General features: G+C 41.8%; 1 protein-coding gene across 1 annotated transcript in view; it reads left to right on the forward strand.

Moving 5' to 3' along the window:
* Positions 1-1897: 1897 nt before the first annotated feature.
* Positions 1898-16714, forward strand: part of CPE (carboxypeptidase E) — a 35706-nt gene continuing 20889 nt past the window's right edge. Inside the window, exons 1-4 of the mRNA XM_021712461.1 lie at positions 1898-1956; positions 5345-5376; positions 11940-12136; positions 14875-15042. Coding sequence (XP_021568136.1) covers positions 1898-1956; positions 5345-5376; positions 11940-12136; positions 14875-15042 — 456 coding nt within the window. The remainder of the gene's footprint in view (positions 1957-5344; positions 5377-11939; positions 12137-14874; positions 15043-16714) is intronic.

The following is a 16714-nucleotide window of genomic DNA, read 5'->3' on the forward strand; positions in this document are numbered from 1 at the left end:
GGTGGCCGGGAGCGGCCACGGCACTCCAGTCTGGGCGACAGAGTAAGACTCCAATTCAAAAAAGAAAAAAAGAAAATTTACGCCTTTTGGTTGGTGGGCACTCAAGTTGATGGAGGAACCAACAGTAAGGAAAAGCATTCAAGTTTTTAAAGTGGTTTTTGTTTGTTTTTACTATTTAAAAGTCAGTCTCATCTGCTGTCTCTCTTTTTCCTCCACTCTTGATTTTGGAGGTGTGAATGGACCCTCTACTTTCATTCAGAGTGGTCCTCAGGCACCCTGTGGCACCCCAGAAGCTTGTCATAGCTGCAGCCTCTCAGGCCCTGCTCAGGTCAAGTGAGTTGGAATCTGCGTTTGGCAGCATGTTCAGCTGCTTCCAGTGCTCCCACACTGGAGGAGCCCTGCCCTGTGGGATGGGTCTGGACCAGGCTGATGTCATGTCTGCTCCTGGAAGAATTGCTTCATTTTCCAAACCCACTCAGGTTCTGCACCTTTTTGAACAATCCCAGGGGCTCCTGATCTTCCTATTAGAAGTTTCTTTGTCTCCAGTAGGGAAGATCGTTCCTAATATTGTTCACAGTGTGAGTTGTGGGCAATACTAATTCCATTTATTGCCTACCTACTAGTTGTTGGGCATGGAGCAAAATGTCTCATCCATGTATTTACTTATATCCTCTCAACAACTTGACAGAAGAGAGCTTAATGAGATAATTTACAGAAAAGAAATGGAGGCTGGTGGAAGGGGTTACTTGTTCAAGCTTAAACATACAACCTTAGAGCTGAAATTCACCCCTGGTCTGTCTGACCCGAGCCTGTGTCTCCAAGTCCCCCCCCACCCCCTTTTTAAACAGTGCCGTTTTGCTACCTTTCTGCATGGTTCTTTTTGCAGTAAGGAAGGATGTGCAAAAGTCTACTTGTCTGAGGTCAGTAAACAGCCTGTGTAGGCACAGAAAGACAAATGTGTGTTACCAATGACGTGGGAACTAAAAATGTGGGGCTTATGGTTGGAGAGAGTAGAATGATGGTTACCAGAGACTGGGGAGGGTGGAGAGGGGGGTGAAGAGAGGATGATTAGTGGGTATGAAAATACAGGTACATGGGAGGAATAGGACTAGTGTTTAATAACACAGTGGGGTGGCTATAGTTAATAAGAATTTACTGTATATTCAAAATAGCGAGAAGAGAGGAATTGCAGTGTTTCCAACACAAAGAAAAAATAAATGAGGTGATGGATATTCTAATTACCCAGATTTGATCGTTACACATTGCACACATGTGTCAAAGTGTCATATGGACCCCCAAATATGTACAACTATTGTATAGCAATTAAAAAAGAAAACAAACCTGTGTAGCAGTGTTTATTGATATTTATGGTGCCTATGATTTCTGTTTCTTGATACTGACTTATAAATGTCTAGAATAAGTTTCCTTAGATTTGTAAAACCTACATATAATTTTGTGAAAAATTTTCCCAAATGTATGGGAAGATAATTTTAGTTTTGTTTCAATCAAATTTTCAAAAGAGTCCATCTATGCCCCACACTTTGTAAAGAACCATCACTCTCCTTAGCCTCTATCTCAATGACCCTCAGCTGTTGAAATTCCTGTCTGTCGTCTGGCCTTGTGGGACCCCTCCCCTTTAGCAGCCTGTCCTAGTGTCCCCCTTCCAAATCATTTGTCCCCAGTCCCAGCAGGGCACCAGGGTTGCCTCTAGACCCCGTGCAGACACACCTGCGCGGGCCCCTTCCTGGCCTCGTGAAGTACAATCCTTGGCTATGGAACCCAAAGTCTGGTTGTGTGATGCTCCACTAATGATTCTAACTGAGAGTGCTGCAAGTCAGCACAGTTTTCTTGACAGAATTGTTCAAAAGAGCATGTTTCCTGAATGTCCTGGTGCGGGATGATCTGGAGAGTGACCGAAGCAGCCCAGTCTTCCCACAGGGGCATCCTCACAGCGAGGTAGCCTTCCTCAGCCTCAGGCATGCAGGAAGACCAGAGCCTCCCTCCTGCCCTCTCCTCTCCTTTGAAAGGGCTTGCTGCATCGTCTGCTGCTTCTGGAAACAGTGCTCAGTCAGCATAGCAAGGCTTCTGTCCTGATGCTGAAAAACTACATCCTGTGGTGTTTTGACCACTATTCTGACTTTTGAGTTATCTTCTTCCTGAGAATTAAAAAAAAAAAAAAGGTTCTAAGGATCTCCTGGGAAGAGATTGTTCAAATAAGTTTTTATATCATTTATTTTGTTTTAGGCTGTTGATGCTACTGCCTCTTTATCTGCTTTTCAGCAAGTAGAGGCTTTTCTCCTTCACCTGCCTGTGTCTGCTGGAGTTGTCTGACATGTTCCCCCCACCGCCCCCCACCCCCGGAGTTCTGATGGCATCACTTTTGCTCATTCTCTGTCTATTTACCTTTGAAAGACGAACTGGTCATTTATTGGTGTGCCATATGGAGAGATGGCTGGCAGAGGGCCTAGTGTTTTTCCATTACTTTTTGTGATCATGCCTTAGTTCACCATGGTGATCTACAGTTTTCTCCCTGTTCCAGAGAACTATCAGAATTGTCGACTAATGCTTATTGAGAGCCAGGGTTTGTACAGGATAGCTTTAGAAGCTTGAACACCTGGAGTCTATCAAGCAGGAGACAGAGACCTGGCTTCTCCCAAGTCACAGGATGCTGAAGAGATCACCCCATCCAGCCTGCACAGCCTGTCTCTCAGGTGCCCTTCTGCTTCTGCGGGAATTCATGACCTCACTGCAGCCCTTCAGTCTTGCAGTCTTGCAGTGGCAAGATGACTCCGAGGAAGTGTGTTCTGCGACTGTACTATAGTCTCTCTTTGAACCTTCTAGTTACTGATTCAAATTGTGTCCTCTGGAGTTTTTCAGAATGAATTAAATCCTTCCCCACAGAACAGCCTTTGAAAACTTGAAGAGCTTTCAACCTTCAGAAGCTTGATGTTGCTGCTTAAACTTCTTTTCTCTTCTCATGGAAATTATTTTCCAAAATATACAAATCACAACAAATATGTTAAGGAGAGAATGGTCAAAGCCTGACTCATCGTCACTTGCCATAGGCATCTCCATTCACGCTTTTTGTCCCCTGCTTCTAGTGCCAGCTCATTTAATGCTGCTTGGTGCTTCACATCTTAGTGATCTATCTTTCCATTTTGTCTTATTTTCTAAGAGAGTTATATAAAATAACTAGAAACCAATAATTCTAAAGGATGTTTCAGCTAGGCATGGTAGCTCATGCCTGTAATCCTAGCACTTTGGTAGACCTAGATAGGTGATTGCTTGAGTCCAGGAGTTCTAGAGCAGCCTGGGCAACAGAGCCAGAGCCTGTCTCTACAAAAAAATACAAACATTAGTTGGGTGTGGTGCCGCAAGCCTATAGTCCCAGCTACTTGGGAGGCCAAGGTGGAGGGATCACCTGAGCCCAGGAGATCAAGGCTGCGGTGAGCTGTGATTGTATCTCTGCTCTCCAGCCTTGGTGACGGAATGAGAAACTGGAAAAAAAAAAAAAAGAGCTGCTCCAAGGTCCAATAAAGTGAAAAAAACACACAAAGGCATTTGAATAAGCATTTGATGAGGTCAATAATTGCCGCAGTATGTTAAAAAATAATCTTGGTCTTCCTTGGTGTTTAGTATCTACAGAAAGATTTCAGATCACCAAACTAAATAAAACAATCTGCCCTATTTGATTTGTATGCTAAGACACCTCTGTGCTCACCTAATGATGTTCTCAAAAACAAGTCCAGCTTTCTCTGCATCTAAAGTCTTCCACAGGCAGCTTCTCTTTGGGTAGCAACAATGAAGCGTTTCACATCACTAATTTGTAATAACTAGGTTCTGTGAATTTCAGATTATGAATTTCTGTGAATGGGCACAGAAATTATATTGCCTTTCTCATCCTGAAGACAGCCTTATAGAACAAGACAACAGGGAGAGCAGGAGGAATTTTATACATTTAATATTACTGTTGATAAATATTATAGAAAAACTATTTATTAGGTGAAAGTAAAGTTTCTTCTCTGACTTACTACGGCCAACTTCAGAGCAAAGGCTGATGTATTCTGGTGAATCAGTCACTGCTAGGATAGCTTACTCAGTCAAAAGAAATTCCTACTTCTCCACCATTCCTTCCCAGAAGTTGAACTGATAAGGGGTGGTGGTGGCTGCCCTGCTTTGGTAACAGCTCTGTATCAATACTACAAAAAGCTAAAAGCCAAAAACAAATCTCTTTTAATTCTTCCAGCGTGAAATAAAACATAATGAAAAGTGATAGGGAGGAGACTCATCAGGGTATATTTCTTAGAATGTGTTTGAAAATTCTTCAGGTTTCTTAGACCTCAGCTTCCCCTTTTGGAGAAGTTGTGAAGAAACTGGAAGCTCTATGTCCCAAATAATTGCTTTCCATATACAGGGTGCTAGAGTAGGCTTGTCCTGGCTTGTGAGAGCCTTTAAAAAAAAATTGGGGGGATATTTGCAGGCCAAGTGACCTCACATTGGTAGCTTCACATTGGCCAGAGTGGGAGTGTTTACACCGTGGAAATAGGCAGGGCTACAAACCAGAGCTCATTGTTAAGTGTCTGCCAGCACACCATGGTACATTGTTTGTAAAAGAGTTTCTAGCTTTTGTGAAGGCATCACGTACTTTTATTTCTAAAAGTGATGGCATTTCTATTAATATTGAAATCTGGCATTGCTTCGTAAACCTATGAGGCTGGAAATACCTTCTGTTCTTTTATTCACTCCTCTTTCTTCAATTAGGATTTTACCAAAAATATTCTAGCTGTCATATGTTAGATAACTTGATGGCAAATACGTAATTAATATTTTAAAAATAATTTTGTAATACATCTCTGCAGAATAATTCTGTAATATATTCCATTTTGACTACCCATTAAAAGTTAGATGAAGTAAGACTTTACTTTTTTTTTTTTTAAGAGATGAAGTGTTGCTGTGTTACCTAGGCTGGTCTCAAACTCCTGGACTCAAGCAATCCTCTCACCTGTGGCCTCCCAAAGTGCTGGGATTGATGTGATGTGAGCCACCATGCCCAGCCAAGACTTCAGTTTCAAGATGTCATGTTAATAATTTTTTTTTTTTTTTTAGTTTTTTTTTTTTTTTTTGAGACAGGGTTTCACTCTGTCACCCAGGCTGGAGTGCAGTGGCATATCACAGCTCACCACAACCTTGATCTTCTGGGCTCAGGCTCAGTGATCCTTCTACCTCAGCCTCCTGAGTAGCTGGGACTACAGGCACACACTCCTACGTCTGGCTAATTCTTTGTAAAGATGAGGTCTTGCTATTGCCCAGGCTGGTCTCTAACTCAGGACTGGAGCAGTCCTCCCACCTCAGCCTCCCAAAGTGCTGGGATTACAGGCATGAGCCATTGTGTCTGGTGATTTAGTTTTTGTTTTTGTTTTTCAAATGTCATTTTGAAGGAAGTAAGAAGCGAGAGAATATATCTCTTCTATTCTCTTTTGCAAACTTTAAAAAATATTCTCTTGCCTTTCTTTTGGTTTTCTTTCCTCCCTCCTTTCTTCACTTTTTCCTCATTTCTTCCGTAAAAAGGAAATCTATTTTTATAGCTATACCCACCCCCTTTATTTTTTATTGGCCCCCTGGAGATTTGCTTTTCCTTTAGGAATATGTTCAGCATTTTGGGCTGCTAAGCTGTGCTAACACATGACCCCTTTAATGATGCTCTCATTGACAAGTTCTAGGAAACTTGCCGGTTCATTTTCTGCAAGAATGATCTGAAAGCTATTATAAGTTAGAGTGTCAAACAAGTGGAAACAATTAATAGCACTAATGTCTCAACCCCAGGTTTACCACTGAGGGAAGAGGATCACTGATTACAAGGGCCATCTGTTCCAAAGATGTTTCCAACTTGCTTGCAGAGTAAATCAAGTTTGTAAATCAAACCAGTTCAGTAATTGTGAGATTTGTATAGCCATTTGTTTGTCTGTTTCTCAGTCATTGCTTATGTGCACAGTTTGCATACATGAAGTCTTTATTGTGGATACTATTGATATTCAGAAATATGCTTAGTTTATTACATGTACCAGAAACATGTCTCTTGAAATCTTCACTAACTCCAAGAATTATGTAATCAGTGAATTAAATACCTTCCAAGTGAATTAGTGGACTTGTATTTTGGCATACTTTGATGCTGGAGAAAGAAGAGATTCATCTGTGTGAGTTTCATCTCTATTTTCAGGATGTAAGAGGGGAGAATTCTGTTACTATAATCAAGTTCTTTTTAAAAATACCCTTAACCTACTTTTTTCTCTAAATAATGATGCTCCACTTCTTCCACAGAATTCCACAATTTACAACCTACTTTCACATTTGTTATTTCATTTACCACTGGGTATTTTCCCTCTGCTGTCTTCTTCCCATATAGAGGTCGTTGAATAATTGACTGTAAGATTTGGAAGGGATCTTCAGAGTTATCTGATCAATTACTGTATCCAGTGGTCAGTGTGTCTTCTATTTCCAAGAGAAGAAAATGCTGGATAGGTAGACAGACTGACAATGGGGCCAAACAGGAGAGTGAAAGCAAATTTTCTTGTTTGTGGGAAAGGCAGACAATATTACCTTTTACTTTTGTCTTTTTATTTGATCAGGTCCCTCCTGGACCTGTGGACTTCTTAGCAGCTGTCTGATCACTTTTGGGCATGAATTATTTTTACCACTGGGAACGTTGCTAACTTGCCTCAGCTTTAAACTGTACCCACATTGGTGTGGGTCTCTGGAGTGTAAGACATTAACATTTTATTTTTGAGGCAAGAAACTTCTTTAAGTTGCTTCTTACTGATTTAGTTTATATTAAGACAAATTGGGGTAAATTAAGAGTTACAAGTATGAACTTAATACCATTTGCCTGCTCTGGTTTGAAATTGATGTAGTTATTTCTGACATCATGAAAACCCTGGATATTATTTTTAAGACTTAAACCTGTGTGGCAGGTGTCTGTTGATACATAAGGTGGCTGTGATTTCTCTGTTTCTTAATTCTGACTTATCAATGTCGAGAATAGATTCCTTAGATTTGTAAAACCTACATATAATTTTTTGAATTTTTTCCCCAAATGTGTGGGAAGATAATTTGTAGTTTTATTTAAATCAAATTTTCAAAAGAGCCCATGCCCCACACATTGTAAAGAACCATCATCTTCTTCTGCCCGTGTCTCAACGGCCCTCAGCTGCTGGAATTCCTGTCTGCTGGCATTATGGGACCCCTCCCCATTAGCAGCCTGTCCCAGTGTCTCCCTTCCAAATTATTCATCCCCAGTCCCGGCAGAGCACCAGGCTCCCCTCTAGATCCTGTGTACACACAGCTGTGCAGGCCCCTTCCCAGCCTCCTAAAGTACTACTGTTGGCCAACCCAAAGTCTGGATGTGTGATGCTCCACTAATGATTCTGACTGAGAGTGCTGCAAGTCAGCACAGTTTTCTTGACAGAATTTTTCAAAGGAGCATGCTTCCTGAATGTTCTGCTGCAGGATGATCTGGAGGGAGATCCAGGTAGCCCAATCTTTCTCACAGTGGCATCCTCACAGTGAGTTAACCTTCCTCAACCTCAGGCATGCAGGAAGACCAGGAAGACTGGAGTCTCCCTCCTGCCCTCTCCTCTCCTTTGAAAAGCCCTGCTGCTTCCGGAACCAGTAACCCGCTCAGCACTGCAAAGTTTCTGTCCTGATGCTGAAAAAACTACGTCCTGAGATGTTTTGACCACTACTCTGACTTTTGAGTTATCTTCTTCCCAAGAGAATTTTTTAAAAAAAGTTTCCAAAGATCTCCTGGGAAGAGATTGTTCGAATAGGTTTTTACATCATTGATTTTGTTTTAGGCAGCTGATGCTACCACCTCTTTATCTGCTTATCAGCAGGTTGAAGCTTTTCTCCTTCATCTGTCTGTGTCAGCTGGAGCTACCGGATGTTTTCCGCCCACTGAATTCTGATGACATCACTTTTGTTCATTATCTGTTTACCTTTGAAAGGTCAAGCTGGTCATTCTTAGGGTTTTTCCATTACTTTTTGTGATCATGCCTTAGTTCACTATGACTGAATTCATATTCCAACCCATGGGGTCATTCAGCCTGCTGATGTCTGGACACTTTCTAAAACCTTCCTACAAGAAATGTATCTATCTATGCCTAATCTGCACTAACTACCCTACCTTGACTTGATTGATGATGTGCCACATGATGGAACTGGAACACTGATAATTATGTGAAATTGTGGGGAAATAGATGTAACAAGGAAATGGTATCTCCTGAACTTGTGAAGGACAATCTTGTGCAAAAGTAACAATTCCTCAGTTGCAGGGTTGGGAACTCAGCATTATGCGTAAAGAGGAAGATTGATTAGTAGTGAGGAGAGTGAGATCAATGTAGAATAGCTACTCCAAGGTATGCTGAGGGCAGTGCTTCTGTTGCCAGGATACACACAGTTAACACGCAGCCCAGGGTCCATGAGCAGCTGTACCTACGGGACATGACGCACTGAGCTGCATCTATCACACCTGAGGTCTGTTCTTTGTAAACACTGTAAACAGGAAGGCATATGCCATCCGCTGACCAGTCTGCTGTAAACTCTTGTGTCTTTCTGGCCACAGAGAATAAAATTAATTGGTGATGAAAAGCTGTCGCTCTATTTTTTTAATAAGTTGAGCAATAAGTTGAAAATAAGGTAAACAATTATTGACTTAGGGTCATTAAAAAACTCAAGTCTTCATCTTTATCCCTATTTCTAGATTAAGGATTTTGAAGTCAGAGTTTCTTCAGAATCTGTTGTTTAGACCTTACAACAAAAATATCCTTGCAGAGCTGCCTGGGCAGAGACTTGTGTTGACCCTGGAGATGAATCTTCTGGGTGGGAAATCCACAGCACTGCTGCCTTCATCCTGAGAATGCATGTTGCTCCTCCCCATGTACTTTGCAGACAGTGGCATGCCTCTGAGGTCCCTAGGTGTGCCACACAGGTGCCCATGCTTTGACACTGCTTTCTTTCCCATCTAAGTTCCAGAGGGTTCCAGTAAGATTTGTAGGCATCTCCAGGGAAAGCCCTGGGCTCATGGCTGCTGCTGCTGTGAGGGTGGTGAAAAGTAAGACCACTCATTGTTTATGGACTCAGGAACTTACCGGATCGATGTTCACGTGTCAATACTGTGTTCCAGTCTCTCAGTGGGGCACTGGTGACATCTTCGTGTGCTGAAGTAGGTGCCATTTCAGGACTATTGGGCCTCAAAGTCTGGGCGAGGGAGAGCCCTGCAAATAATCATATTGATTAATGTGTATTTTCAAACCGAGTTATTACAAGTAACAAAGAAACTGGGCCTAGACTAAAGACACTCCAACGAAGTCGTGATCAGAAGGACATACAGGCAAAATATGTGTGTGTGTTAATGATCTTGCAGAGAATTTTGGTCTTGATCATGAAAGCAGATGAGACGTTACAGCTGGGCTTTAGGCAGAGGTGGCCTGATGAGGGTTGTGTTTCTAAAGAGAACTCTGGCTTTTGGAGGGAGGAGGACAGAGCCCAGTGAGGTGGGAGGCTTATCCCAGTTTAGAATCGTGGAGCTGGTGAGCTCTGCACCTGGCATCCTTCACTGTGGCCTCACTCCTGAGCACAACCCATTCTAATGCCGCGTCCTTCAGATGCGCCATTTCTTTGGTTTGGGAATGCTGATGTGTTTGCAGATTTAAAGAAGAGAAACCACTGTGGAAAATTTCAGACTCTGGAACTCAGGAGTTGCAAAGATAAATGAGTAAATCAGCGACCTGGAATGGTACGGTCTGTGGCAGAACTGGGGATATCATGCTGTATCCCAAAACACTCGCATTCAAATATGGAATATACTGTGGTGGCTGAATGAGGCATCTGGGGACATTTGGCTCAGTGGCTATGAGTTGGGTATTTCTCCTTCAAATGATTTAGACAAGATTAAAACTCAGAGAAGTAATACAAAGGTTTCTGTGTGCTTCCACTCTTATGGGTTGTGGGCCAAGCGCTGTAGGGTGTCTTGAAGCTTCCAAGCTGTGTTGGGCAAGACAGCAGGACCAGAATGTGTCTTGGAGAACAATTTTCTCAATTACGTGGGGGGCAGGCTTGTACCCCTTGGTCTCTCTCTCTCTTTCTCTAATGGGCTATGGCAGTTTCTCCTGTGCTTAATCAAATGGAAACATCCAGTAAGGGAAGGTATAAAAAGCATGAGTTTAACAGGAGGAAGGTGATGACTTTTGAAGTCAGAAGCAAACAGCACATCTCATACCCTCTGGGAAGTCCCCAGGGGTTAATTTTATTAGAGGCTCTCCCTCAAAGTAAAGAATAAAGTGTATAAATAGCCCTGATCCTGCTCCCGCCTGAGCCTTAGATTAAGATTAACGTAAGTGCAGGCAGAGAGGTCATACAGGACATGGTTTCTGGGGTGAGTAGTCACTTTAAACTGATGTTCAGGAAAGGATATTTACATAACTTATTTCTAGGAGAAAAATATTCAGTGTTCTTTCTTCTGCCACAGGTGAGCAGTCCTAGTGATTGTGTAAGTGGGAGACTCTTTTCCCCTAAGAAGTTGGGCCCATGGGATGGACCAAGCAGAGGGAGCCCCACAGGGTGAATTAGGATTGCTTTGCGGCTGTGTGCTGCACTTTCTTGATTCCTTCCAGCATAGTACAGAGTCATAGGAAGGGCCGCGGCAACTTCCCTTAGAATTCTGAGCTTCTCAGCACAGCTTACCCTCTTTGAGCTGCATTTGTATCATAGGATAATAAAAATATCTGGCTTCCACATTTCAGTGGGCTGTTGTGTAGAGAAATTAGATTATGTATGGCAAAGCACCTCACAATGCCAAGATAATATGATGTACTAATAATAGTATTAAAGATAATTATAGGAGACACATAACACTCATTATCTGCCAGTCCTGTTCTAAGCATTCACATTTATCATCTCACTTTGTTCTTACAATAACCTTCCATGTGGGGAGAATCTATTGTCTATTTTTTTGATGGAGAAATAGTGTCACAGGGAACTGAAGTAACTTGCTCAAGGGCAACCAGGAAGAATTGGTGCTAGGATTTGAACCATATAGTCTGGCTCCTCTTAATTACTATGATTTGAGAATGAAAGCAAAAACAAAAACACAGCCTTTTGCCTAAAGCAGAGGACCAGCATTTTGAGCCCTGGCCTCACAGCTATGTAGCTCTGGTCAGGCCTCTTCTGCTGCCTGAGTGGCAGTCTGCTGTCTGTTAGGTGGAGACAGCCAATGACACTTACTTGAGATGTTTGGTGAGGACTAAATAAGAAAACAAAAACCCTATGTTTAACCAATAGGAGGCATGCAGTATATTATTATTATTATCAGGTATTGGAGTGAGGTTGAACTGCCATAGCAATATACTCACAGATCTGTGTCTTAAACCACAAACTCAGCTCTGGAGGCTAGAAGTCCAGGAGCAACATGCTGGCTGGCTTGGTTTGGAGTGAGGCCTCGCCTTCTGGCCTGTAGGCAGGGGCCTTCTCCCTGTGCCTCATGGGGCCTTTCTTCTGTGCGGAGGAAAGAGTCTCTCATGTCTCTTCCTCTTCTTCTAAGCACACCAGTCCTGTTGGATTAGAGCTTCATCTTGTGACCTCATTTAACCTTAGTTACTGCCTTGATATAGTCACATGGGGGTTAGGTCCTCAAGATAAGAATTTTGGGTGGACACAATGCAGCTCCTAACAGGCGGGTAGCTGTGGAGAGAGGAATAGAAGAGGAGGGGCATTGGGTGTTTTAATGTCTGAGGTTGGTTTCTTAGGCATCACTTCTGGAGTGAAAAGAGTCTGCCAGCTATTCATAATAAATTAGTAGGCATGCAGTACATTTGGCATGTGTATCATTTGTGTTTTCCATGGTGTTGTAGAACATATCTCTATACCGTCTATTTTTGATCTTCCAGGTGAGCCTGAATTTAAATACATTGGGAATATGCACGGAAATGAGGCAGTTGGGCGGGAACTGCTCATTTTCCTGGCCCAGTACCTCTGCAATGAGTACCAGAAGGGGAACGAGACAATTGTCAATCTGATCCACAGCACCCGCATCCACATCATGCCGTCCCTGAACCCTGACGGCTTTGAGAAGGCCGCGTCTCAGGTGAGTGCCAGCAGGCCAGGTTGGCATGCTTATGGTGGAGAGTAAAAGGAATCCAGCTCGCTGGGAAGGACCCCCTCTAGGATGTGAGGGATGGTGGCTGTGTTTCTCCTGCCAAGACTGTGGATGGAACATTTTGTTAGTAAGTTAGTATTTTAATAACGTTTTGTTTATATTGTTAAATATATTATATTTATTCACCCACATTTGTGATTAGGTAAGTTTTCTTGCAAAAATCTACAAATATGAAAAAATTGACTGCCATGTGTTGAAGAGCAATGCCATGGCTGGATCTGGGTGTGTCAGTGTTTTAGCACCCTCTGCTGATTCAAGGAAGAAAGATTTTTTTGTTCAGATCATTGGACAAACTTGTAAACAAACCCTGTATACCTGGTGCTTTCATGTCTGTATGAGTAAAGTTAATCAAGCAAACAAAACCCTACCCCATAACTAAAAATAATTTAATTCATCTTCACTGTTAGATAAGCTGGAAGTTGAAACTTTTAAAGAAAAGTTATATGGTATATGTTCCCGTTTTGATTGGACGGGGTGGGGGACATATTTGCTGTTATCTACAGCTTGCAATAATTTCCTTATTTCCTTATTTTGGGGACACATTAAAGTAAAAATTTAGTATGTTTATCTACAGTTAAAAAGATCTAATGACTTGATAGTTTGACTTCATAAATAACCCAGACAGTGAATTTTTGTAAAGCAGTATAACATTGATATAATTTCTAAAGTTATGAAAGGAAAATTCTAATAACATATAAAATTAAGTTATTTACTATTTTAATGTGATAGTAAAGAATTACAAGACAGATGGTCAAAAGATGATCATTTTCTGTCTTACACGTTTTTATTTCTCACAGAATAAGGCATCTAGCTTGTGACTTCCATGACTTCAAAACTATGGAAAATATGTCTATATTACGTGATATAATTTAGTGACAAAACAAGAAAATTCACGTTGTAAAGTAAAACGGAATATCTTGGAATTTATTACTTTTTCATATTGTACCATTAGTGAAATGAAGAGCTTAAACTGAACAGAATTGTCTCACAGCATGAGGTCCTAGAACTTTTCTTCTAGAGCATATATTTTTCTCTTGAAGACTACAAAAGGGAGACATGCTATTAATATGTAAATAGTGCGTGTTAAAGTCACTCAAAGTTTCTAATCTTATTTTGTTATTTATTATTTTGAATATTAAAAAAGTAGGTTGCTGTGATATATAGAGGCAATGAATATTACTTAAATCTAGTTAAAGAGTGATGTACTTTGAAGCAGGTCATGTATTACTAGTAAAAATATATAGATTTATTCAATTTGATGATAAATGTCTCTTAAATATTATTAGTATTACATTTAAAATATCATTCACTGAAAATATTTTCAAAATGCCTGTGACAAATGTAGTCAAATGCCTTGCTTAACAATGGGAATACATTGTGAGAAATGTGTTGTTAGCGGTTCTTTGGCGAACATCACAGAGAGACTGCACTTACACACACCTATGTAGTGTAGCTGCTCACACCTGGGCTGTGAGGTAGAACTTATTTATCCTAGGTTACACACCTGTACCACATGTTTCTGTACTAGATACTGCAGGCAGCTATAACACAATGGCAAGAACTCATGTATCTTAACGTATCTACACAGAAAAGGCACAGTAAAAATATGGTATATAGGACATCAAATGGTACCCTACATAGGACACTTGCATGAATGGAGCTTGCAGGATGGAAGTTCCTGGGTGAGTCAGTGCGTGAGTGTTGCATGAATGTGATTGGATGGGGTGCACATTATTGTCCATACTATAAGTTTAATAAATATTGTATACTTAGGCTATGCAAAATTTATTTAAATTTTTTTCTTTCTGAAAGAATAAATTACTCTTAGCTTACTATAACATTTTTATTTGCTAGACATTTAGTTTTTAAAAACTTTTTGGCTCTTTTGTAATAACAAATAGCTTAAAACACAGACCCATTGTACAACTGTACCAAAATATTTTCTATCCTTATTCTGTAAGCTCTTTTCCATTTTTAAAAGTTTTTATAGTTTTTGCTTTTTACACTTTTTGTTAAAACGAAGGCACAAACACACAGGCCTGCACAGGGTCAGAATTATCAAGACATCAAAGGGCAATAGGGATTTTTCAGCTCCATTATATTCTATTAAAAACTTTTTTTTTTTTTTAAGCCAGGGTCTTGCTTTATCGTCTTTGTACAGGCTGGAGTACAGTGATGTGATTATAACTCACCACAGTCTTGACTTCCCGGCTCAGGTGATCTTCTTATTCAGCCTTCAGAGTTAGTTGGGACTACAAGCATAAGCCACCATGCCCGGCCATTTTTAATTTTTAAATTTTTATAGTGGTGGGGTCTCACAGTGTTGCCCAGACTGTTCTCAAACTCCTGGCCTCAAGCAGACCTTCCACCTGGTATGACAGACACATGCCACAGCACTCAACTCCACTTCATGATAATCCTATGAGGTCATGTAGACAGTCTATGGTTCACTGAGATGTATTATGTGGTACACGGCTCTACTTCAAACCTGGTACTGCCATGCTTATATCAAAAAGTAGTGAAAATGCCATTACGGAAGGATATTGCTGGAATGCATAATTACTTGTAGCAAATTGTTCTTAAGAGCGTTGATAAAGACCTGAAATAGATAGCGACAATAACAATGAACAACTGATGATTTTTCTCTTTGCTTTTTTTTTTTTTAGCCTGGTGAACTCAAGGACTGGTTTGTGGGTCGAAGCAATGCCCAGGGCATAGATTTGAACCGGAACTTCCCAGACCTGGATAGGATCGTGTATGTTAATGAGAAAGAAGGTGGTCCAAACAACCATCTGCTGAAAAATATGAAGAAAATTGTGGATCAAAACTCGAAGGTAGAGATCATGCAGTGCCTTCTTGGGTTTGTCCTGTAGCTAAGGAAGTATGTTCTGGCATCGTCACCATCGTGAAGACCTAGAACTACTCCCAAAACTTGACTTTGGAAGTCAAGGCTGTGAGCGCTAGAACCCTGAAAGTAGTCCTGGCCCTGGAACTGGGAGAGCAGGAGTTGGGGATGGGACCAGGGAGGACGCACTCCCTGACATGCCCTTTAGGACAGGATGGATATAATTACATAGCTGCTAAACATGGGTGTGCCTTCAACACTGCTATCAGTTGCATGGGAGAAATGGAGAACATGGTGGAGGAAAGGCGGGAGGAGTTGTGGTGGGCAGCCCTCTGTGCCTTTTCTTTTGTGCTGGGCAGTTCTGCTCAGCAGATCAGCTACTTCTAGTACTTTCCTCCAGGAGAGCCTGCAAAGTTCACTTTGTACATTTGATTCTAGCTGTAGGGACATCCCAGGGTCCCATGGTCCCTGGGAGCAGCCTTCTGGTTTATTCCTTAATCTAGCTCTGACACCCCATAGACTCCAGTCACAACACCTGTTTTTATTCCTCACATGTAGTATTTTAAATAATTTTGCGTCTTCCTATGCATTGCTGTTCTGGCTGTCTAGAACTCTGGAAGGTCTCTCTCCTTCACTGCCCTCCTCCATAGGTGTCCTCTGCTCTTCAGGACAGACCCTTTCTGTGAAGCTTCCTCTCTGTGTCCCTTACAACACTTCCAAGGTGGTGCTTGTGTTACCTCCAGCTTTCCTGATAGCATCCTTTTTTGTTGATGTGGCTGTTTTCCCCTTGACTCTAGACTTTGATCCCATGAGTGCAGGAATTGCAGTCTATTTTTGAGTCTTTCATAGCAGTCCGAGGGCTTATTGTGAGTAAGTGCAGTCCAGTCCAGCAAGCAAGACACAAACTGAAATGGGTAGCAGCTCAGATCAGCAGCTGGAGCTCCAGATGGATTCATCATGTGGCCGGGACACCGGATGGGGCCCAGAAGACAGGGAGTCCCAGATGATCTGTCTAGAGTTCTTAAGACTCTCCTGCCTAAAGATAGCCTGCAGACTGGCTGGCCTGAGACAGGAACTGCCAGGGCCGAGGGTGCAGGCAGGACCCCACAGGTGGGTGACTTGAACTTTCCTGCTCCCAGGTCACAGACACAGTTCAGTTTCTCAGCCTGAAAACCATCCTTCAGGAGAGGGAGAGTTGGAAGGCTGAGGACTGGGCAGTCCTTGTGACAAACCTCGGTGGGACAGAAATGGAGAGTGTCCTGCACGCAGTTCCCAGTTGGCTGCACACTCCCCACTGCATTCCTCAGCCTGCCTGTGTTACATCTGAGAAGCGAGGTAGTTCCTACTGCCTGTCCCGGAATTGTGAAATACACTATGTTGACTGGATGTTGGTTGTGGACATTGTGCCATGCTGTTGTTCCCACTCAGCATGGCCTTCTCCTCACCAAGCCTTTGTGATATTTGCCTATGTTAGACATTTTTGTGTTTCTACCTTAGGCAATGCTTATATAAAAGAGGTATGTTCATGGTACTATTTTTTTTTTATTTTAATTTTTTTCATTTTAAAGATGTGGAGTACAATTCAGGGTTAGGTATACAAACGTTGATTATGCAGTTATCCTTGTTGATGAGGTGTGCCCCTTCCTCCCCTAGCAGTTTCC

This window comes from Carlito syrichta, unplaced genomic scaffold (genome assembly GCF_000164805.1).
Source record: "Carlito syrichta isolate Samal-C Ts95f unplaced genomic scaffold, Tarsius_syrichta-2.0.1 Scaffold303285, whole genome shotgun sequence".
Lineage (NCBI taxonomy): Eukaryota > Metazoa > Chordata > Mammalia > Primates > Tarsiidae > Carlito > Carlito syrichta.